The 16,759-nt window shown below is 48.6% G+C and overlaps 1 protein-coding gene across 1 annotated transcript in view; it reads right to left on the reverse strand.

The window, feature by feature from the left end:
* adgrl2a (adhesion G protein-coupled receptor L2a) overlaps positions 1-16,759 on the reverse strand; it is a 160,234-nt gene that overhangs the window by 16,882 nt on the left and 126,593 nt on the right. Inside the window, exons 5-15 of the mRNA XM_056603611.1 lie at positions 12,760-13,167; positions 11,633-11,736; positions 10,249-10,434; positions 9,128-9,166; positions 6,644-6,827; positions 5,710-5,832; positions 5,077-5,282; positions 3,818-3,991; positions 1,937-2,146; positions 967-1,187; positions 247-313 (exon numbers count right to left, since the gene is read on the reverse strand). Coding sequence (XP_056459586.1) covers positions 247-313; positions 967-1,187; positions 1,937-2,146; positions 3,818-3,991; positions 5,077-5,282; positions 5,710-5,832; positions 6,644-6,827; positions 9,128-9,166; positions 10,249-10,434; positions 11,633-11,736; positions 12,760-13,167 — 1,922 coding nt within the window. The remainder of the gene's footprint in view (positions 1-246; positions 314-966; positions 1,188-1,936; positions 2,147-3,817; positions 3,992-5,076; positions 5,283-5,709; positions 5,833-6,643; positions 6,828-9,127; positions 9,167-10,248; positions 10,435-11,632; positions 11,737-12,759; positions 13,168-16,759) is intronic.

Raw genomic sequence — 16,759 nt, forward strand, 5'->3', positions numbered from 1 at the left:
ACAAAATCTTCACGTTGGATGGCATAACAAGATATGAGTGAACAGCAATACAATTATTCCTCTCCCTCTTGGTCTCTCTTTCACTCTGTCTCTTGCACTCTGTCCCTCTTTCATTCTCTCTCTCTCACTCTCTCTCTTTCTCTCTCCCTCTCTTTTATGCTTCATCATTCCATCTATTTTTAGCTCATCTATTTATTTTGTCTTTATTCATCTTTAATTTCTGTTTTAGATAGAAACATAACTTACCATAATTATGCAGGTTACAGGTCCTATAAAACTCCATATGAAGTAATTGTCCACTCTCAGCCAGCACCTATAAAAGAAAACAAAATCATCCTTATTGACTAGCTCCTCAAAACCGAATCAAAATGAATCAAATTAATTTCCCGCCAAAATGGTGACATTTGCCCCTGAGCAAATAGCCGCAGTCTGTTTCTATTTGTGGCGCCTCGCACAGTCTCCGGTAAGCGCAGTAACATAGTCATAGCAGAGAAATAAAAAGAAAGACACTCCCAGGTTCTCTTCGTATGCTAGCTGGTTCTTAGCTAAAATACGGCCATTAATCTAGGTAAAAGGCTTTCCGACATAGTGCTCCTGCACTCTTTAAGAGAGCATTTACAAACAAGAGGTCACTGGAGGGTCTTTGAGCGGGAGAGGCATTAATGTAAACCGTGGCCCCCTGAAACCACAGTGTTGAGTCTGTCAGCCACTTTTGAATGACATAAAAAATTGAACAGCAGCTGCCTGTTCAAGGCAAGGATATTTCAAATCTTTTTTTTCTGTTGCCTCCTGGGAAGCACACAAGGCAATGTATGGGTAGGATGAAGATACGCTGCATACATATATATATATTTTTATAGATAAATATAGCAACTAGCCTCTGCTGAGATCGAACCCCCCCCCTTCCCCTGACAACACGAAGACCACAGAGTGGTCCACAGGAAAAAGAGAGGCGGAGCTGCTCACGCTTTCTTGGTGCCGTAGCTCCTGTAGTCGATGGCCGCGGCCACGCCCACCACGATGGCGGGGAGAAGGTAGCCCGAGACGTAGTAGTACTTCTTGCGGGAGTACTCGCTCTCGAACACCTCCACCAGCATCAAGTAGAGCTGGACGCCCTCCAGACACATCCAGGAGAAGGAGGCCAGGAAGAAGAAGTGGAGGATGCCCGCGATGATGGAGCACCCGATCTGAGACAGAAACCAAAAAAAAAAAAAAACTCTATTTAATACTCGTTTACTATGAAATCTTTTGTAGTCACAGAAAAATGTACACACATCACTTTCTCTTCAGTCACAACAATGGCTCTATATGCACGTTGAACCCTGGGAGAACAGTGAATCCATTCAAACAGGTCACCTCAATGATTCATCGGCCTCCATTATTCAGCAAGTACGTGTGTATGCGCGACTCCGACTATTCACGTGGCAACATCGTTAAATCGCGACGAACGCAGGCACAAACTTCTTTTTTGAACCACACACAGCACACTTTTTATACCTACCAACACGCTCCGCTGCATATGTAGACAGGCGTAGAAACCGCAGATTACAAGGCTGCACATTGGCACTTCATATATCGCACCGAAGAGACAGCAAGGTTTAACTAAGATGGGAAACAGAGCCTGACAACTGAAAACACAAGTCCCTCGCTGGTGTTTATCAATGGCTGTGCCCCCCCATACTCTCTCACTTTGTGTTCCAACAAGTAAAGGGATTTAGGAAAAAAACAATGTGTAAAGTCTCATCAATTTTAGGCTGCAACGGGGGGTCCTTTGTTATGCTCCAGGGGGGGCAAGGAGGGGGGGCAGGGGAGGGCCCTGGGAGAAGAAGTAGGGGGGTTTGGCTGGCTTTGCAGAAAAGAAAAGCTAAAGAAAGACAGATGGGGTGCGGAACCGAATCGGAACACCGAGGGCGCAATCTCTCCCAAAAAAACGTACCCTGGGCTCGGTCATGTCGATGCCGATGAGGAAGATGAGCTCGGCGATGAAGAGGTTGATGCAGAGGTTCTTGTGTATGGTGTTGCGGTCGCTCTGCAGGCCACGGAAGAAGCAGAAGGTGAAGATGCTGATGGTGAGGCACACCAGCGACACCACGATGCCCACCCGCGTGATCACGGTCAGCAGCATCTCGTGCACCCCGTCGCTAACCTGGAGACGGGGGTTGAGGTTGGGTCGGAGGGAGGGAAAGGGGGGAAATGGAGGGAAAGCAGAGGCAAATTGATGAGGAGGCGTACAGCAGGGGTCAATGCTGAGTCCCACATGATTCCTGGTGTCGCAACAGCGCCCTCCTGGTAGAACGTACAAGCACTGTCATCAAGCCACCATTGTTGCTGAATAATGTGCTGTTACACGTGTGGCATGCTGTTCCTTTGATCTTTTCATTGTTATTTATTTTATTGCTCTGTATTTCACATTTGTAGAGTTGGGGATCTAATTATTCCGTTCACTTCTATAATACAGAGGAGGGATTCTGTGTATTGTGATTGTGTTGACAATAACAAAAGATATTCCTAGGCATCACCAGCGAATAAAAGGACGCCCCCCTGATTTCCTGTGGTTGACTCGTCACCTCACATAAACTATTCATCACAGAGAGACATCCGATGGCTGTCACAGCGTTCCTCTTCCCCTTCAACTCAGTAAACAATGTGTTGTACAGAGGTTGTACTGCTATATGTATCGGAAATTATACTATTGATATTACAAGTGATAATAATACTACTGCTACTACTTCTACTAATAATAATAGTAATCAAAGTGCAGCTGGAAATGTATGATGAGTGGCTGAGAGTCACGAGAATACGGTGGCTTCTGGCTTATGAGGTGATAATGGTAGATAGCAAATGGATTTGGCTTTAAAAAGAAAAACAGGCCTTTGTGGAAATTGAAAGCAGTAGGATATAGATCTTTTTATTCATGTTTTAACTGTTAAACATGAACATCCAAATTGCATTGCACTTAAATGTGATTATTTTTCATTGCTAAAAAAAAACTAAATGCTTTCATAGAGCCTTTCACTTATTTATAAAAGTCTTCTTTGGTGGCATGAAAAAGTGGTTGTGCCCAATGCACTCTCTTTCATGGTCAGCCTTTAACAAACACCAACACCTCAGCCATTTTTCCGCACATATTTTATGTTGAACAAAGGTAACACAATTTCCCTCTGCTGAACATTTATTCCTTGCCTTGAAAAATGATGTTTTACAGTTTGGTCAGAAAACAAGCAAACTACTATTATAGGAGGGCCCATGAGAACCTTCTCTTCCATCTGATAAAACTCTACCTAAACGCTAATCAAACCTGTCCAAACCTTGCTGTAGGTATCAAATATTTTTACCCCAGTGTGTCTCTATCAAAAAAAGTCAAAAAAAAATGGACCAGTTCTAATTGAGCCTGTCACTGGTTGACATACATGTAGTTAAGACTATGCATACTAATTATTCAAGCCAAACAGGTCAAAATCAAAGTACTTTTACTATTTACTCATTTGGGGGCATTTAAACGCTTCCAAAGTGACTAACACTGAAGATAGATGCAAGTTTTCAAAGGGTAGGTCGGGGTAAGGCATCTCACTCTATATGCTGACAAACTATATGGGCTGTGGACTTTAGGGGATTCAACCCACAACCCTAACCACTAGACCTGGGGTTGGAGAATGATTTCATCTCCGGACCCAAAACTCAATTTCAGCGGGGTATATGTTGGGACCCAACTTTGAGAAACGCTACACTAGACAACCCTGCTGCCCAGGAAAGTAAAGTAACAGAAACTAACAGCAAAGCAAGCCAACAGACACACTCAAGGTAGGCCTGTACGTACTGAGATTTCCCGGTGGGCCATGAGGATGGCGAAGTTGGTGAGATGGCTGCAGGAGCAGATGGTGTGTGTTCTGTTGGAGTCCACCAGCTTACAGCCTTGTGTGGACCAGTATCCCATCATGCTCCTCTCTGAATAGTTCCAGAAGGAGCAGTTGGAGTTGAAGTAGCGGTCCACCTAAGGAAAGAAACAGGTTCTTTAAAAGTCCCGAATATGGTGATTGACTCGCCTTGAAAAACATAATGTGTAGAACAAGGATGCAAATCACACACGCCTGGGCGAGCACACACACCACACACACACGCACACACACACACACACACACACACGCACACGCACACGCACACGCACACGCACACGCACACGCACCACACGCACGCACGCACGCACGCACGCACGCACGCACGCACGCACGCACGCACGCACGCACGCACGCACGCACACACACACACACACACACACACACACGCACGCACACACACACACACACACACACACACACACACACACACACACACACGCACACACACACCCCCACCCACACACACACACACACACACACACACACACACATCCCCACCCACACACACACACACACACCCCCACACACCCCCACACACACACACACACACACACACACACACACACACACACACACACACACACACACACACACACACACACACACACACACACACACACCAAAGATAGAAACCCATTCGGATATGGGATTATTCACTTTTAAAGCACTCATAAAGCATGTTTTGATGTCTCATTTGCCCCGTGCTTAGCAGATCCACCGAGGCGTGTCTTGTGCTATATGAGGCCTTAATAACAAAGATGCATAATTGTTTGACAGCATGTCTTTTCTGGAATTGCAGTTTTTCACTGATAAAAGATTGGATCGGGTGCACTCCCCCTCTGGGAACCCTCGTGACAACTTTAAAAGGCAAAAGATAATTGGTGCTCCAGTAATTTCACTGTAGATTGTACGACTAATCTAGAAGTTAATTTCCTCCACTATAAAAGAAAATGGGTATCATTTATATCCCAATGTTGATTAAAGAATTAGCCTTCATTAAGAATTCACTTAGTTTCTAAAGACCGCTTTAATTTGGGGTTTGAACGGCTTAAATAAACTGCAGGCTGACCCCCGGTAGACATTTACAATTCAAATCGTCTGCTCGCTACGTGGCGCCTGCACCCCCTGCCGATTTCTGGATATGACCTCTGTGTCGGGGTGCAATGGGCAATAGACTCACGTCAATGTGCTCCAGGGTGAAAATCACCGGGTCGTTAATGAACACGCGGCTGGACTCCTTGTTGATCGAGGCGGCGATGATGTCCGAGTTCACGCGCACCGACGCGTTGCGCCCGTACGCGTCGTTGGCCATCTTGATGGTGGCGTTCTCGGTGCTGAGGAACTGGCCCAGGTTCTTGTAAAGCACAAACACCAGCTTGGCAAGGCCTGAATGGAGAAGGGGGGGGTGGGGGGGAGGGGGGAGGGTAAAGGCGCATTAACATCTCCCAAGAGATGAACAAAAAAATACAGAGGAAACCAGACTTAAGGAAACTAGGAAATTGGCGTCAGGCAATTTAAGTGGGGTTTTCCGTTTTGGCTATCTAATAGTATTGCATTTCACGTTTTTTTATGAGAGAAAATTCTATCTAAGAGTCCTTTTTAATCACAGAACATTGTGGGTTCTGACAGGTGGCAATTGAGTGACAACTTTGACAGATACCCTCCCCTCTCTGTAGAGAAGGGGAAGGCGACAGAAATACTGTGTACTCATTCACAATCTGGCCCACATGGCGAAGAACAGTGTCTATTAAAAGCGTGGGTTATGTGAATCTTTGGATTATGCCCTCTTTTCTTGTTGTCACCGGGATCTCACCATTGCGGCTGTTCAGCTTCACAGTGTTGGCCGACAGCTGGATGGAGATGCCCTCCTTGCTGAACTGTGGAAACTTAAAGTCCTGCACCTGCCCGTCAGTGCTGAGCACATAGACATCAAGGACTGGAGCGAGAGAGCGAAAGAGAGTGCGAGAGAGAGAGAGAGTGCGAGAGAGAGAGACACAGAGAGAGAGAGAGAGAGAGAGAGAGAGAGAGAGAGAGAGAGAGAGAGAGAGAGAGAGAGAGAGGGAAAGAGCGATGAATATATCAAACATTAAATCAAAAAATAATAGCATGACCATTTATCTTTTCAAAATGTACTTGTTTTAACCTGCCTTTTAAATGTTTTTTCGCTATTTCTGGCAGCACTTAGAATGGTTAATCCATGTCTCAATGAGTGATTGAGGAAAAAAAAATCTTTATCCACGCAAATTTTGATTTCCACATGATAAAACTAAAAGGAAAACTGGATTGAGCACAAAAAAAACATCTTGTGTTGATTACCTCTAAGAGCTACAAGGGCAAAACGATGAATGCAGTAGATAAAAAATGCTTTTTCTTTTTCTCAGACTGCATAGCAGGCGAGCTAATGTTCACATTAATGTATAGAGTTACAAGGTCCAGACACACATATTTATAAACTGAGCGCTTGCAATCAGAGTATCCAGTCTGTTTAATTGGCCGATATTCATCACTTTGTCAGTAAGAGACTCATTAAACCTAATATCCTTTATTTTCCCTGTTTCCCCGAAGGTTTAAATGCATATTATGAAAACAAAGTCCTCGTCTTTTTATTCTTTCCCGGCCTTGTTTTCCCCATTACGGAGCTTTAGCGACTGAATGAATTGGAAGTATTCAAATGAAAAGAGCTTCCGTCAGAGGAAGGCTTCCTCGCGCTTGTGTTGTTGGCTTTCAACAAAACCGTGTTAGCTTACTTATATTGTCGGCCGGTACTTTGACGAAGGCGGGCTCCATTAGATTGTCCGCGAGGACAAAGGCCCCTTCCTCCAAGGTATCCAGTAGCATGGTGGCCGCGTGAGTCTGCTCCGTGCTGTTCATGTCGTGCCAGGACTTCAGAGCTTCAGGACGTAGAAGGTTATCCACCGTGTCTACTATCGCCTGTAGTTAGCGGGGGGGGGAGAAGAAAAAAATAACAAAATAAACAAGGATAAACTAAAGATAAGATTGGAAAGGCGCCCCCAAAAGTAATTTGTGACAAGTAAACACAATTTCAGATACAGAGATGCAAGCGCGTAACCGTGGTTTAACAGGTTATGAAGTGGCCAAGCAATAGCAATCAGTAAAAAAAAAAAAATAGCGAGAAGATATAAGTTTATCATTTAGGAAAAAAAGGGAAATAAAAATTAGCATGTTATCTTAGATACGTTTGATTCCCAAGAGCGAAACCCGCATAAGGGGGACACAGCAAAGACACGATTGCTTGTGGGATGTCAAGCTAATAGCAACAAAATAAACACAAACATATTTTTCTCATTACTAAGCCACCCACTAAACCTAATCGTTGTGAGATGATTGTTGCAAGAGATAAATTAAATATCTTAAAAAAGTTAATCGCTTTTTTTTTTTTTTACAGCCAGCAAAACAAAGTAATTATCATTACAACTGATTTCACCGGACTACATTATTCATCACAGGATTATATCCTAATCTTTTCACAGCGAGCGGCTACGACCCGCTAACCTGTGGCAGCGGCACAGGCTCCCTACGACTAGCCAAAGCACCCAGACAAACTCTGGTAGCTCCGAAGGAAATAATCAAATCAATGCGTCTAATCAGGTAATCAATGTGGGGAGGGGGGGGGGGGGGGGGGGGGGGGGGGGGGGGGTGGGGGGGGAAGCTGGCTGATGCACTGCTGCATTAAATATGACATACGTCAGATACCCATTAACTCCCATTCGTTCCCGCTCCTCTTCCCGTGCACTTTCATTAGTCACATGCGTCGCCATGTCACCTACCATCGACCCAAACAACTGTTTCCTCTCCCCCCCTCTCCCTCTCCCTCTCCCCCCCCCATCCCAACCCTAACCCTCCTCCCCTCATCTAAACGCATACACATTTGTCAACTGACACACACATGTTGCGAGGAGAGTGTATATGTATAAGCGGCCCTTGCAGGGGCTAAAGCTGAAATGGATAACACCATATTGGAGGGAGGGAGGAGGGGGGAGGGAGGGGTGGTGGGGAGGGTCTGAAACTACATCTCTCTCTCTCTATCTCCCTCTCTCCCCACTCCCCTTTAACAAGCTCATGGCTGTCTGCTGGGTAATTAGCTCAATCCATTTTAATACCCTCCCACAGGGCCTGTTTCTCTTTTTTCTTCTCCTATGGCCAGTGGTCGGTGGTGAGTGGGGGGAGGGGGGAGAGGGGGAAGGGAGGGGGGGGGGGGGGGGGGAGTGTTCGGGAGAGAATGACATTGGTGGTAAGGGAGGACAGAGATCTCCCTAATGGTTAAGGGAATATATGGATGAGTAACAACGAGCTGGTACCGTTAAGAGAAACAGCCAGGGAAAAACGGTGCCTAAAAAAATAGGTTTGACACGGGCTAACCCCGTGCAACCGGGGAGTTGGAGCTACGAATCGCTAATTTAGGAAAACAAATGGAAAGCCGTGTCAAGGCTAGAGAACGTCCATATTGACGTTTTTTTTTCTCAACCCTGTCTACGGTTCGGGAAAGATCAGGTTACGGTTGCCTTGGAATAAAGACAATCCACAGCCAGGGACTATTACCACCAGCTCTGGTATTTGTGTACACATATATGTTCAACACGACTCGCTGGAAACAAGGGGAGAGCGGGAATAAATAAAGAAGAGAATGTTTGTACAGGCGAGCAAATAGAGTAAATTAATAAGGCCGATGATGTCGTCATGTTGGGATCGGGGCTGTGATGCGTCGAGAACACGGACAATCTTGTTAAAAACAAAGCGAAAAATAAATAAAGAGATATAGAAATGAGGGAATCAAAAAAAGAGGGAAAAAAAAGGGGGAACAAACGAATAAATATGCCACAGTTGTAACCACCAGAAGGAGTGGCGGGAAGAGGCCCACGACAGAGGAATAGTCTAGAAGCTGGAAGAAATGAGCCACATTCGTAATTTGCGAATGGCTACACTACGGCGTGGAAAGCGATTTGGCTACAACTGTGGCTGTGTATATAAAGGCAAATTACTGGTAAATGGGGGAGACAGAAGAGGGTGAGGGTAGGGGGAGGTTGGGGAGGGAACATGGTGGCGGTGGTGTGCAGAACGGGCATGCTGCTGATTTTTGGGGGGGGGGGGGGGTCTGAGGGGTGGGGGGGTGGGGGGTGGGGTTGGGGGGGGGGGTACATAACACAGAAGACATGGAGGTGGGCAGCAGGCAACAGAGTGCAGCAGTCCATAGGATAGCATAGCGCCAATACCTTCATGTATGCCCTGCATGTCCTTTCTCGTTTTTGAAGCTTTTGGTTTTATTAGAAAAAGAAAAACAAGAAAAAACAAAAACAAAAAAAAATAACAGATCAAACACACAGACACAGGAAATTAGCGACTTTGCAAATTTCGCAAAACCTTAATTAGAATTATTAATGGTAGTGTGGCTAACGACTGAGTGACCACCTGGAACAGACGCTATAGAGGCAAACTGTGTCCTGTGTGGCCAGCTAGAACTAACTGGGCGCCAAAAGGAAAAACAGACCTTTCTAGCTCCCAGACATGACATGCTGTATTTTCTACTCAAGAGTCTCTCTGACACATTATAGGGCTATTGGCCCTGGCAGGCAAAATGACAGCAATTACCACAGATGTACGAATATCACCGTGAATACAAATGTCCACCACAGATCCTGAGATAGTATTATCGTTTCTGTGGCTGCTGCTGCTGTTGCTGCTGTTGTTGTTGTTGATGATGTGGTTGTTGTTGATGATGTGTCTGTTGCCCCTGTCCTTGATAAATTCCCTTTTGACTTTGAGAAGAAATGGAGCGATGGGTGGAAATTGTAATGTGGGCTGTGTGTGTGTGTTTTTCTCCGCGCCTCAGCCTTAACCACATGAACATGTCCGGAGTGCACCTGTATGGGTTTCAACCTTTACGGAGGCAGAGTGACCCTGAGAGAGAGAGGACTAAATTGAACATGACTGAAGTATTTATCTTAATAGAGCACAGGGCTCGAGCAATAGTGTGTATTTTAGGTCTATTTATATATATATAGTTAGTGTGTGTGTGTCTGTGCCTGCGTGCAAGTGCGCATGGACCGAGTTTATGGGCGTGCCTGAAATTGCCCGTGTGTGTGTGTGTGTGTGTGTGTCGGCGTGTGTGATCCACTACGTGCGTTAGACTGTGCGCGAGAGTGTGCGGGCACTTGTTTGACCTCGTCCTTTTGCTCGCCTTTCCTTCGAGCGCAGGGGTGGGACCCGATTGTGCGAGGTTATGAGCGCGTGCGCGCCGTCGGTGACTGTGCACGTGTTTGCGTCCGCGTGTGTGTGCATGTGTGTGCGTTTGTCTGTGTCGCGGTCTGAGGGCGCGCCTCGTGTGCAACGGTACCTTGTTGAAGCTCCGGCCAGCCGAGTCCTTCTCGCTGGGCAGCAGCTCCTGCAGCTGAGCGTCCAGGATGTCCACCAGCTGCTCCATCAGCCGCACCGAGGAGCTCACGTCCCCCGCGTAGATGGGGCCCTTGGTGTGCTTGGCCAGCTCGTTGGCCAGGTTTGCCGCGTTCTCCCCGCTGCGGATCTGCAGAGGGGGCGGGGTCGAAAAAGAGTTCTGGTGTGTTATGGGGCCCGTGAACAATCAGGGGCCGAATGGTTGCGGGTTTGAACCCCGATCTCCACATTGAGGTAGCTTTTCCCTGAGGGTATCCTTGATACAGACGCCTAAACCCCTACCTGATCGCCAACGACATGGATCTAAGAATAAAATGGCAATCAATACGAAGTCCCTGTGAATAAAAAGACCGAACAATAGACTGAAGCCAATGTGGGAGAAGAATGCATCTGAGGCCTGTGTGTGTGTGTGTGACATCCAGACCAGCTCCTGAGTGAGAGTGCACAAAGTGAAAACACCGGTTACGGACGTATTATGGACTCCGAGCCAGGTAAAAGCTAGCTATTGTAGTAGAGTTATATAAAGGGCAGACTGGCAGCAAGGTTATATTGGACTTTAAAATACAATACGGACCCAGCTCTCAGCCAGGCCCCCCCGGGCAGATCCCAGTTAGAACCGCCCTGTTGTCACAGCACACACACACACACACACACACACACACACGCACACGCACACGCACACACACATAAACACACACATTTTCTTATGTGGTTCTATATAAAGACACAGCGCTGTAACATTTCCTAGTCCGCCTATTTGACACAATCTAAAATGACTGTGCAGCACACTTACATCACCGGTGTCAGTACTTGGTGAAACAGCATTGTCATATTTTCTATCCTTCATTTTGGAGGCAACAGCATTTTCTATTCGCTATTTATTTGAGCTTTCGATTTGTAGAGACAAGTCTACTCCTACATTACAACAACTACCACTATTAGTAAGAACAATACCCAACGATAATAAGCGAGAAAGAGAGAGAAAACTATTCTGAAAACTCTGACAATCATTTTTTTAGCCTTCATTTTGGAAGCAACAGCTTTTTCTTTTCACTAATTATTTTAGCTTTTGATTTAGAGACGCAAGTTTACTCCTACACTGCAACGACTACAACTACTAGTAGCAATAGTAGTTAAACGATAATATAAATACAACTATCCTGAATACCATTATCACGATTCATTTTGAATAACAGTAGTTAATATTACTGTTATTATGACTGAAAAACACGGTACAATATGTGTGATCACAATACATATAAGGACTGGTAAATAATGAGCTGCACAGCCCAGCATAACACAAACAGGGTGATACAGCTGAAACCAACCTTCTGGGCGACTTGGTTGACCCAGTGGGAGGTGCAGTTGCTGAGGTCGGGGCCCTTTGGGTGCCAGGCCCCAGTGGACAGCACGCATAAATAGGAGGCTGTGCCTGTTTGGGAAAACAAGACACAAATAGTTCCAAGTTCAACCTAGTTGAGGGAGAATTGACTGAGACAGCATTTCTTTTGGGGAAAAACAAAGCGTGGACTATGGAATGTATACTGTATATTAGTAGAGGTTGCGTGTTAGTGTTGGTGTGCATATTGTGTGCGTGTCGCTGTGTATGTGTGTGTGAGTGTGTGTGACGAATGATGTGAAAGCAGCACAAAATATGGTGGCTTCGACGAAGGCCGTTGAGCAAGGCTCGGCCACATTTGCCTTGAGCTGCTCGAACTGAAGACAAATATTTACAGAAGCTCAGGGGCCGATTCCATCATTCCATCAAGCCAGCCCCCACCCTCCAAACAAAAAAACCTCTAAAACCTTCTGCCAGCATTGTTAGGCCCTGTGTGTCAGCCGAAACAACCCCCCCCCAATCCCCCGGGCGTTAACATCATTTCACACACAAACAAACGTGGAATTCACTTCTCCCCACGCTAGCTTCACGGGACGAAGCTGAGACCGCTACGCCCAAAACACCACCGCCGTGTCGGGGTGGAGAAGGGAAAAAAAAACGGTTCCGCCATGTTTGGCCTCAAAGGAATCGCTGGGAAAACGACGACATCGCCTGTTACCGACGTCTGCCGTGAGATAACTTTTATCGATTCCACCTCGGTGCTTGTGCTTTTCGGCAGATAGACGCATCATCGGACAAAACACAGCGTTACGGGCGACACGATATTAAAGACACCTACAATAGGGGGGGGGTTGTATTGTAGGTGTCTCTAATATCGAGGGGGGTAGCCCCGAGTGACATAATAAAAAAATAAACAGGGTGGTGCTCGGGAGAGCGCGTGTGTGTGTTATCCCAGCGCTGAGGCGGACGTGCATTCCTCTGTGTGTGTGTGTGTGTGTGTGTGTGTGTGTGTGTGTGTGTGTGTGTGTGTGTGTGTGTGTGTGTCGTGTTATGTCACCGGGCTTCGGCGCTCTCAGTGCGCGCGCGTGTTTTCCTGGAGGCCCGTGTTGTGCTCACCTCGGGTCCCCTTGGGGCAGGGCCTCTCCACCGCCATGCCCCTCTGGGTCTGGGGCCACACGATCTCCCGCCGCTCCCGGGCGTCGCAGAAGCGCTCCAGGAGGGGGTAGGACTCTGGGGGCGGGGGGGAGGGGGTGGGCGGGGCGGCGGCGGGCGCGGCGGCGGCGGGAGGCGGGGGAGGAGGCAGGAGGGGGGGCTTGGCCGCCGCTCCCCTGCCGGCCTCCCGGGGGGGCGGGGCCGTGGTGGAGGCGCTGGCGGTACTGCCGCCGCCGCTGTTGCCGCCGCCGCCCGTGTGGTTGTTGTTGTTGCCGCCGCCGCCGCCGCCCCGGTGCACCGCGGTCGTCGCGGAGCTGGTGGTAGTCCTCAGCGCCGCTGCTGGCGCCATGGTGATGTCTGATTGGGGCGGAGCTATAGCCGGCGGGGGGGGGGAGGAGAGAGAGAGAGAGAGAGAGAGAGAGAGAGAGAGAGAGAGAGAGAGAGAGAGAGAGAGAGAGAGAGAGAGAGAAACACACAGGGAGGGACATGGAGAGAGAGAAAGGGATGTTAATGATTATGTGGGACTTGACAGTGCTTGAATGCACTGTGTGTGAAGCACTGCCAATGAGGGGGACTAATGATTCAACAGATACCATTACGTGGTGACTTTGTCATTTGCGGCCACAAACGTTATTCAAACACATTTAGAGAAAGACCCAAATACACTGAGAGGAATAACAAGACCCAAATACATTTAGAGAAAGACCCAATAAAGACAAACCAATAGACAATTACATTTAGATAAACATATAAACACATCCGATTAACCACGTTTCTGAAGGGGCTTGACGCAGGCAAGGAACAACACTTGCTGCTCACTCTGGCCCTGGACTACTGGTGATGTTTTTTCTTTATTCACGGCAGCTAGCTATCTGTCGGTCCGTATCGCGAACAAGACAACAACAATAATTACAGTCAAACACGCTCCTGGCCGGCAGGCCTCGCCGCCTGGGAGCCGGCGGTGGCAGAAAAGATTGAATTTCAGTGGAGAAACAAGTCGCCCTGCATGTGTATATCGGTGGGAGGCTGAACATTCGTTCTCCTCGGCTCCTTCCCTTCGCTATACCTGCGACGAAACAGGTGAACTGTAGCTCACGCAGAGCCCCGGGCAAATACAATAGGCTTCAGTCTGGCGGCAGGGAGTGAGACAGAGAGAAAAATAGTACACTCCATACATTTAACATAAGCCACTAAGGGGAAAACTAAGGGAGGACATTTTTCACACAGCACTGCGAGGTGTTGCCATTGGTAGCCCTGCCTGTGATTACTTTTCAGGGAAAAGCTAAACGTAAGGGATTGTTTTTTTTTCTCCCCACCGTGTTAAAAACTTGATAAATACTCGACAGTTCGATGGTAATCTGCTCCAGCATGCTTCAGGTGAGCCAGAGCTATGAATATTGTTTGTGATGAAAAATATGCAAAAATAAAATCGAAAGGAGGGAAAAAGGCCTCCACAGGATTCAAAGCGGCTATGATTGTAATGCAACATGTGTACTGCATCTAATCGCGTTTGAGCACTTTGATTTCACCCATTAGGCCGCCCGTAGAGCATGTAGAAAAATGTGCAGCCGTGCCGTTTGTGCACTGCTTGAGTCGTGCACAGCCACCCTCAGAAGTCAAGCACTGCTGGGATTGTCAGAGAGAGAGAGAGAGAGAGGGAGAGAGGAGAGAGAGGAGAGAGAGATACAGAGAGAGAGAGAGAGAGAGAGAGAGAGAGAGAGAGAGAGAGAGAGAGAGAGAGAGAGAGAGAGAGAGAGAGATACAGAGAGATACAGAGAGAGAGATAAAGAGGGGGAGAGATAAATAAACAGAGAGAGAGGAGGGGATGAAGACAGAGATAAAGAGAGGGGGTAGGAGGAAAAGGGAGTCACAGAGTGATGGGGGGGATTGCCAATGCAGGAGAGATAAGGCAGGGGGGGTCTGATGAGAGAAAGAGAGACAGACAGAGAGAGACAACAGACAGACAGAGAGAGAGAGAGGGAGTAGCTTACAGAGAGAGGTAGACAGACGGACAAAGAGAGGCAGACAGACAGAGAGAAGAAGACACAGACTGAACGCAGAATTAGGAAGACGCAGACGGACATGGAGAGTGAGAGACAGACAGAGAGGGCAGACAGACAGAGAGAGGAAACGGAGAGCATGGCACGCAAACAAACCGATGACAGAGGAACCCAGGGAGAGCGATGACGAGTGGAGGGACAGGGAAGACAGCTTCTGTCTCCTGGCCAATCGGAGAGGGGGGAATGGAGGACGGGGAGAGGGTGGGGGGGTGGGGGGGGGGGGGGCGCAGAGCTCGCCAGACAACAGGCGGCGGCCACTGCTGCTGTATCTATTGCTTCCATTGGATAATGGGCCTGGCTGATAGCAACAGTTAACACCCTCAACACCCCCCCCCCCCCCCCCCCCCCCCCCCCCCCCCCCCCCCCTCCTGCTCCGGGCTTTGGTGTAAAAAGCCCGGGCCCAGACCCTGTGGTGTGGAGGGTGGATGTGAGGAGCTGGAGGTGGAGAACAGCCTTTAAGGGCCGGGCCCCCACGCTACCTGTGGTGAATTAGGGCTCTATTGACTGTGGGAGACGACTGTGTGTGTGTGTTGTGGCCCCTGGTGGGGTTGTCTCGGAGCTACCGAGCTCCCAGACAAAAGCGGCCGAAACGCACACCGCGCGGCTACACAAAGTAGACAAACACGCGCACACACAAACACAAACACACACACACACAGTATGCACACACACACACACACACACACACCACATGGGCACGCACATACAAACACATACACGCCAATGCGCAACCCCCACACACACACACACACACACATTCACGCGGGCACACACACAAACACAGACTCACAAAAGAAAGTTCACCAGTGCACACAGACACACAAACACAGCCCACTGAGAGACAGCGCGCCGGGCAGAGTGGCGTGTGTTAGACACTGAGGCGAAGCCAGATACAGTCTGCAGCCTCTCCTTCCTTCTGTTTTATTATCATTGTATTGATCCATTTCTATTTATTTTCCTTTTCCTTTTTCTTTTGCCCCCAAAACCCTTCCATTGTGCTCCTCTGTTCCCGTTCTAGCCCCCCCTGCCCGCACTCCCCTCGTTCCCTCCACCCCCGCCGCGGCCACACCACCCCCACGTCAGCTCTGGCTGAAAGACAACCTGTGCTTGGTGTCCTTGCGGCAGCCTCCGGCCCCGCCTCCCCCCCCCCCCCCCCCTCCATCCAATCCCACACCCCCCTCCCACCCCCCTTCCCACACCCCCAACCGTTTAGCCAGGTAGGGAGGAATGCAGGTCTCCGTTTTCTACACCCACCCCCACCCAGCATGACCATCACTATCACCGCCACCACCACCACCACCACCACCACCACCACCACCACCACCACCACCACCACCCACTCATCACCACCACCACCACCACCACCATCACCACCACCACCACCACCACCACCACCACCACCACCACCACCACCACCATCACCACCACCACCACCACCACCACCACCACCACCACCACCACCACCACCACCACCACCACCACCACCACCACCCACCACCACCACCACCATCACCCTCTTCCTCCTCCATAAAGGCCCATTCACTATCGCCTTGCTTTTCAGCTGACCACTGATCTGAAAACGCTCACCAAGAGACAGAGAGAGCGACGGAGGCGGGGAGAAAAATGACGGGGGGAGAGAGAGAGAGAGAGAGAGAGAGAGAGAGAGCGAGAGAGAGAGCGAGAGAGGCCGAGATGAAAGCCACGGTCCGTTTCCACTCTCTGCACATTAAGAGCGGGCGTCCGAGCAGCATGTGTGTCTCGTTTACCGCTGTCTCACAGAACGAATGTGCGTCAACACATGTGTGTAAATTATTATCGTTGCTGTCTGTTGCTTCTGTGATCCGGGCTCCTCGGCACATTAAACCAACCCCCCTGACAAAAAAAAAAAAACGAGAAAGAAAGCA

This window comes from Gadus chalcogrammus, chromosome 12, assembly GCF_026213295.1.
Source record: "Gadus chalcogrammus isolate NIFS_2021 chromosome 12, NIFS_Gcha_1.0, whole genome shotgun sequence".
In the NCBI taxonomy this organism is placed as follows: domain Eukaryota; kingdom Metazoa; phylum Chordata; class Actinopteri; order Gadiformes; family Gadidae; genus Gadus; species Gadus chalcogrammus.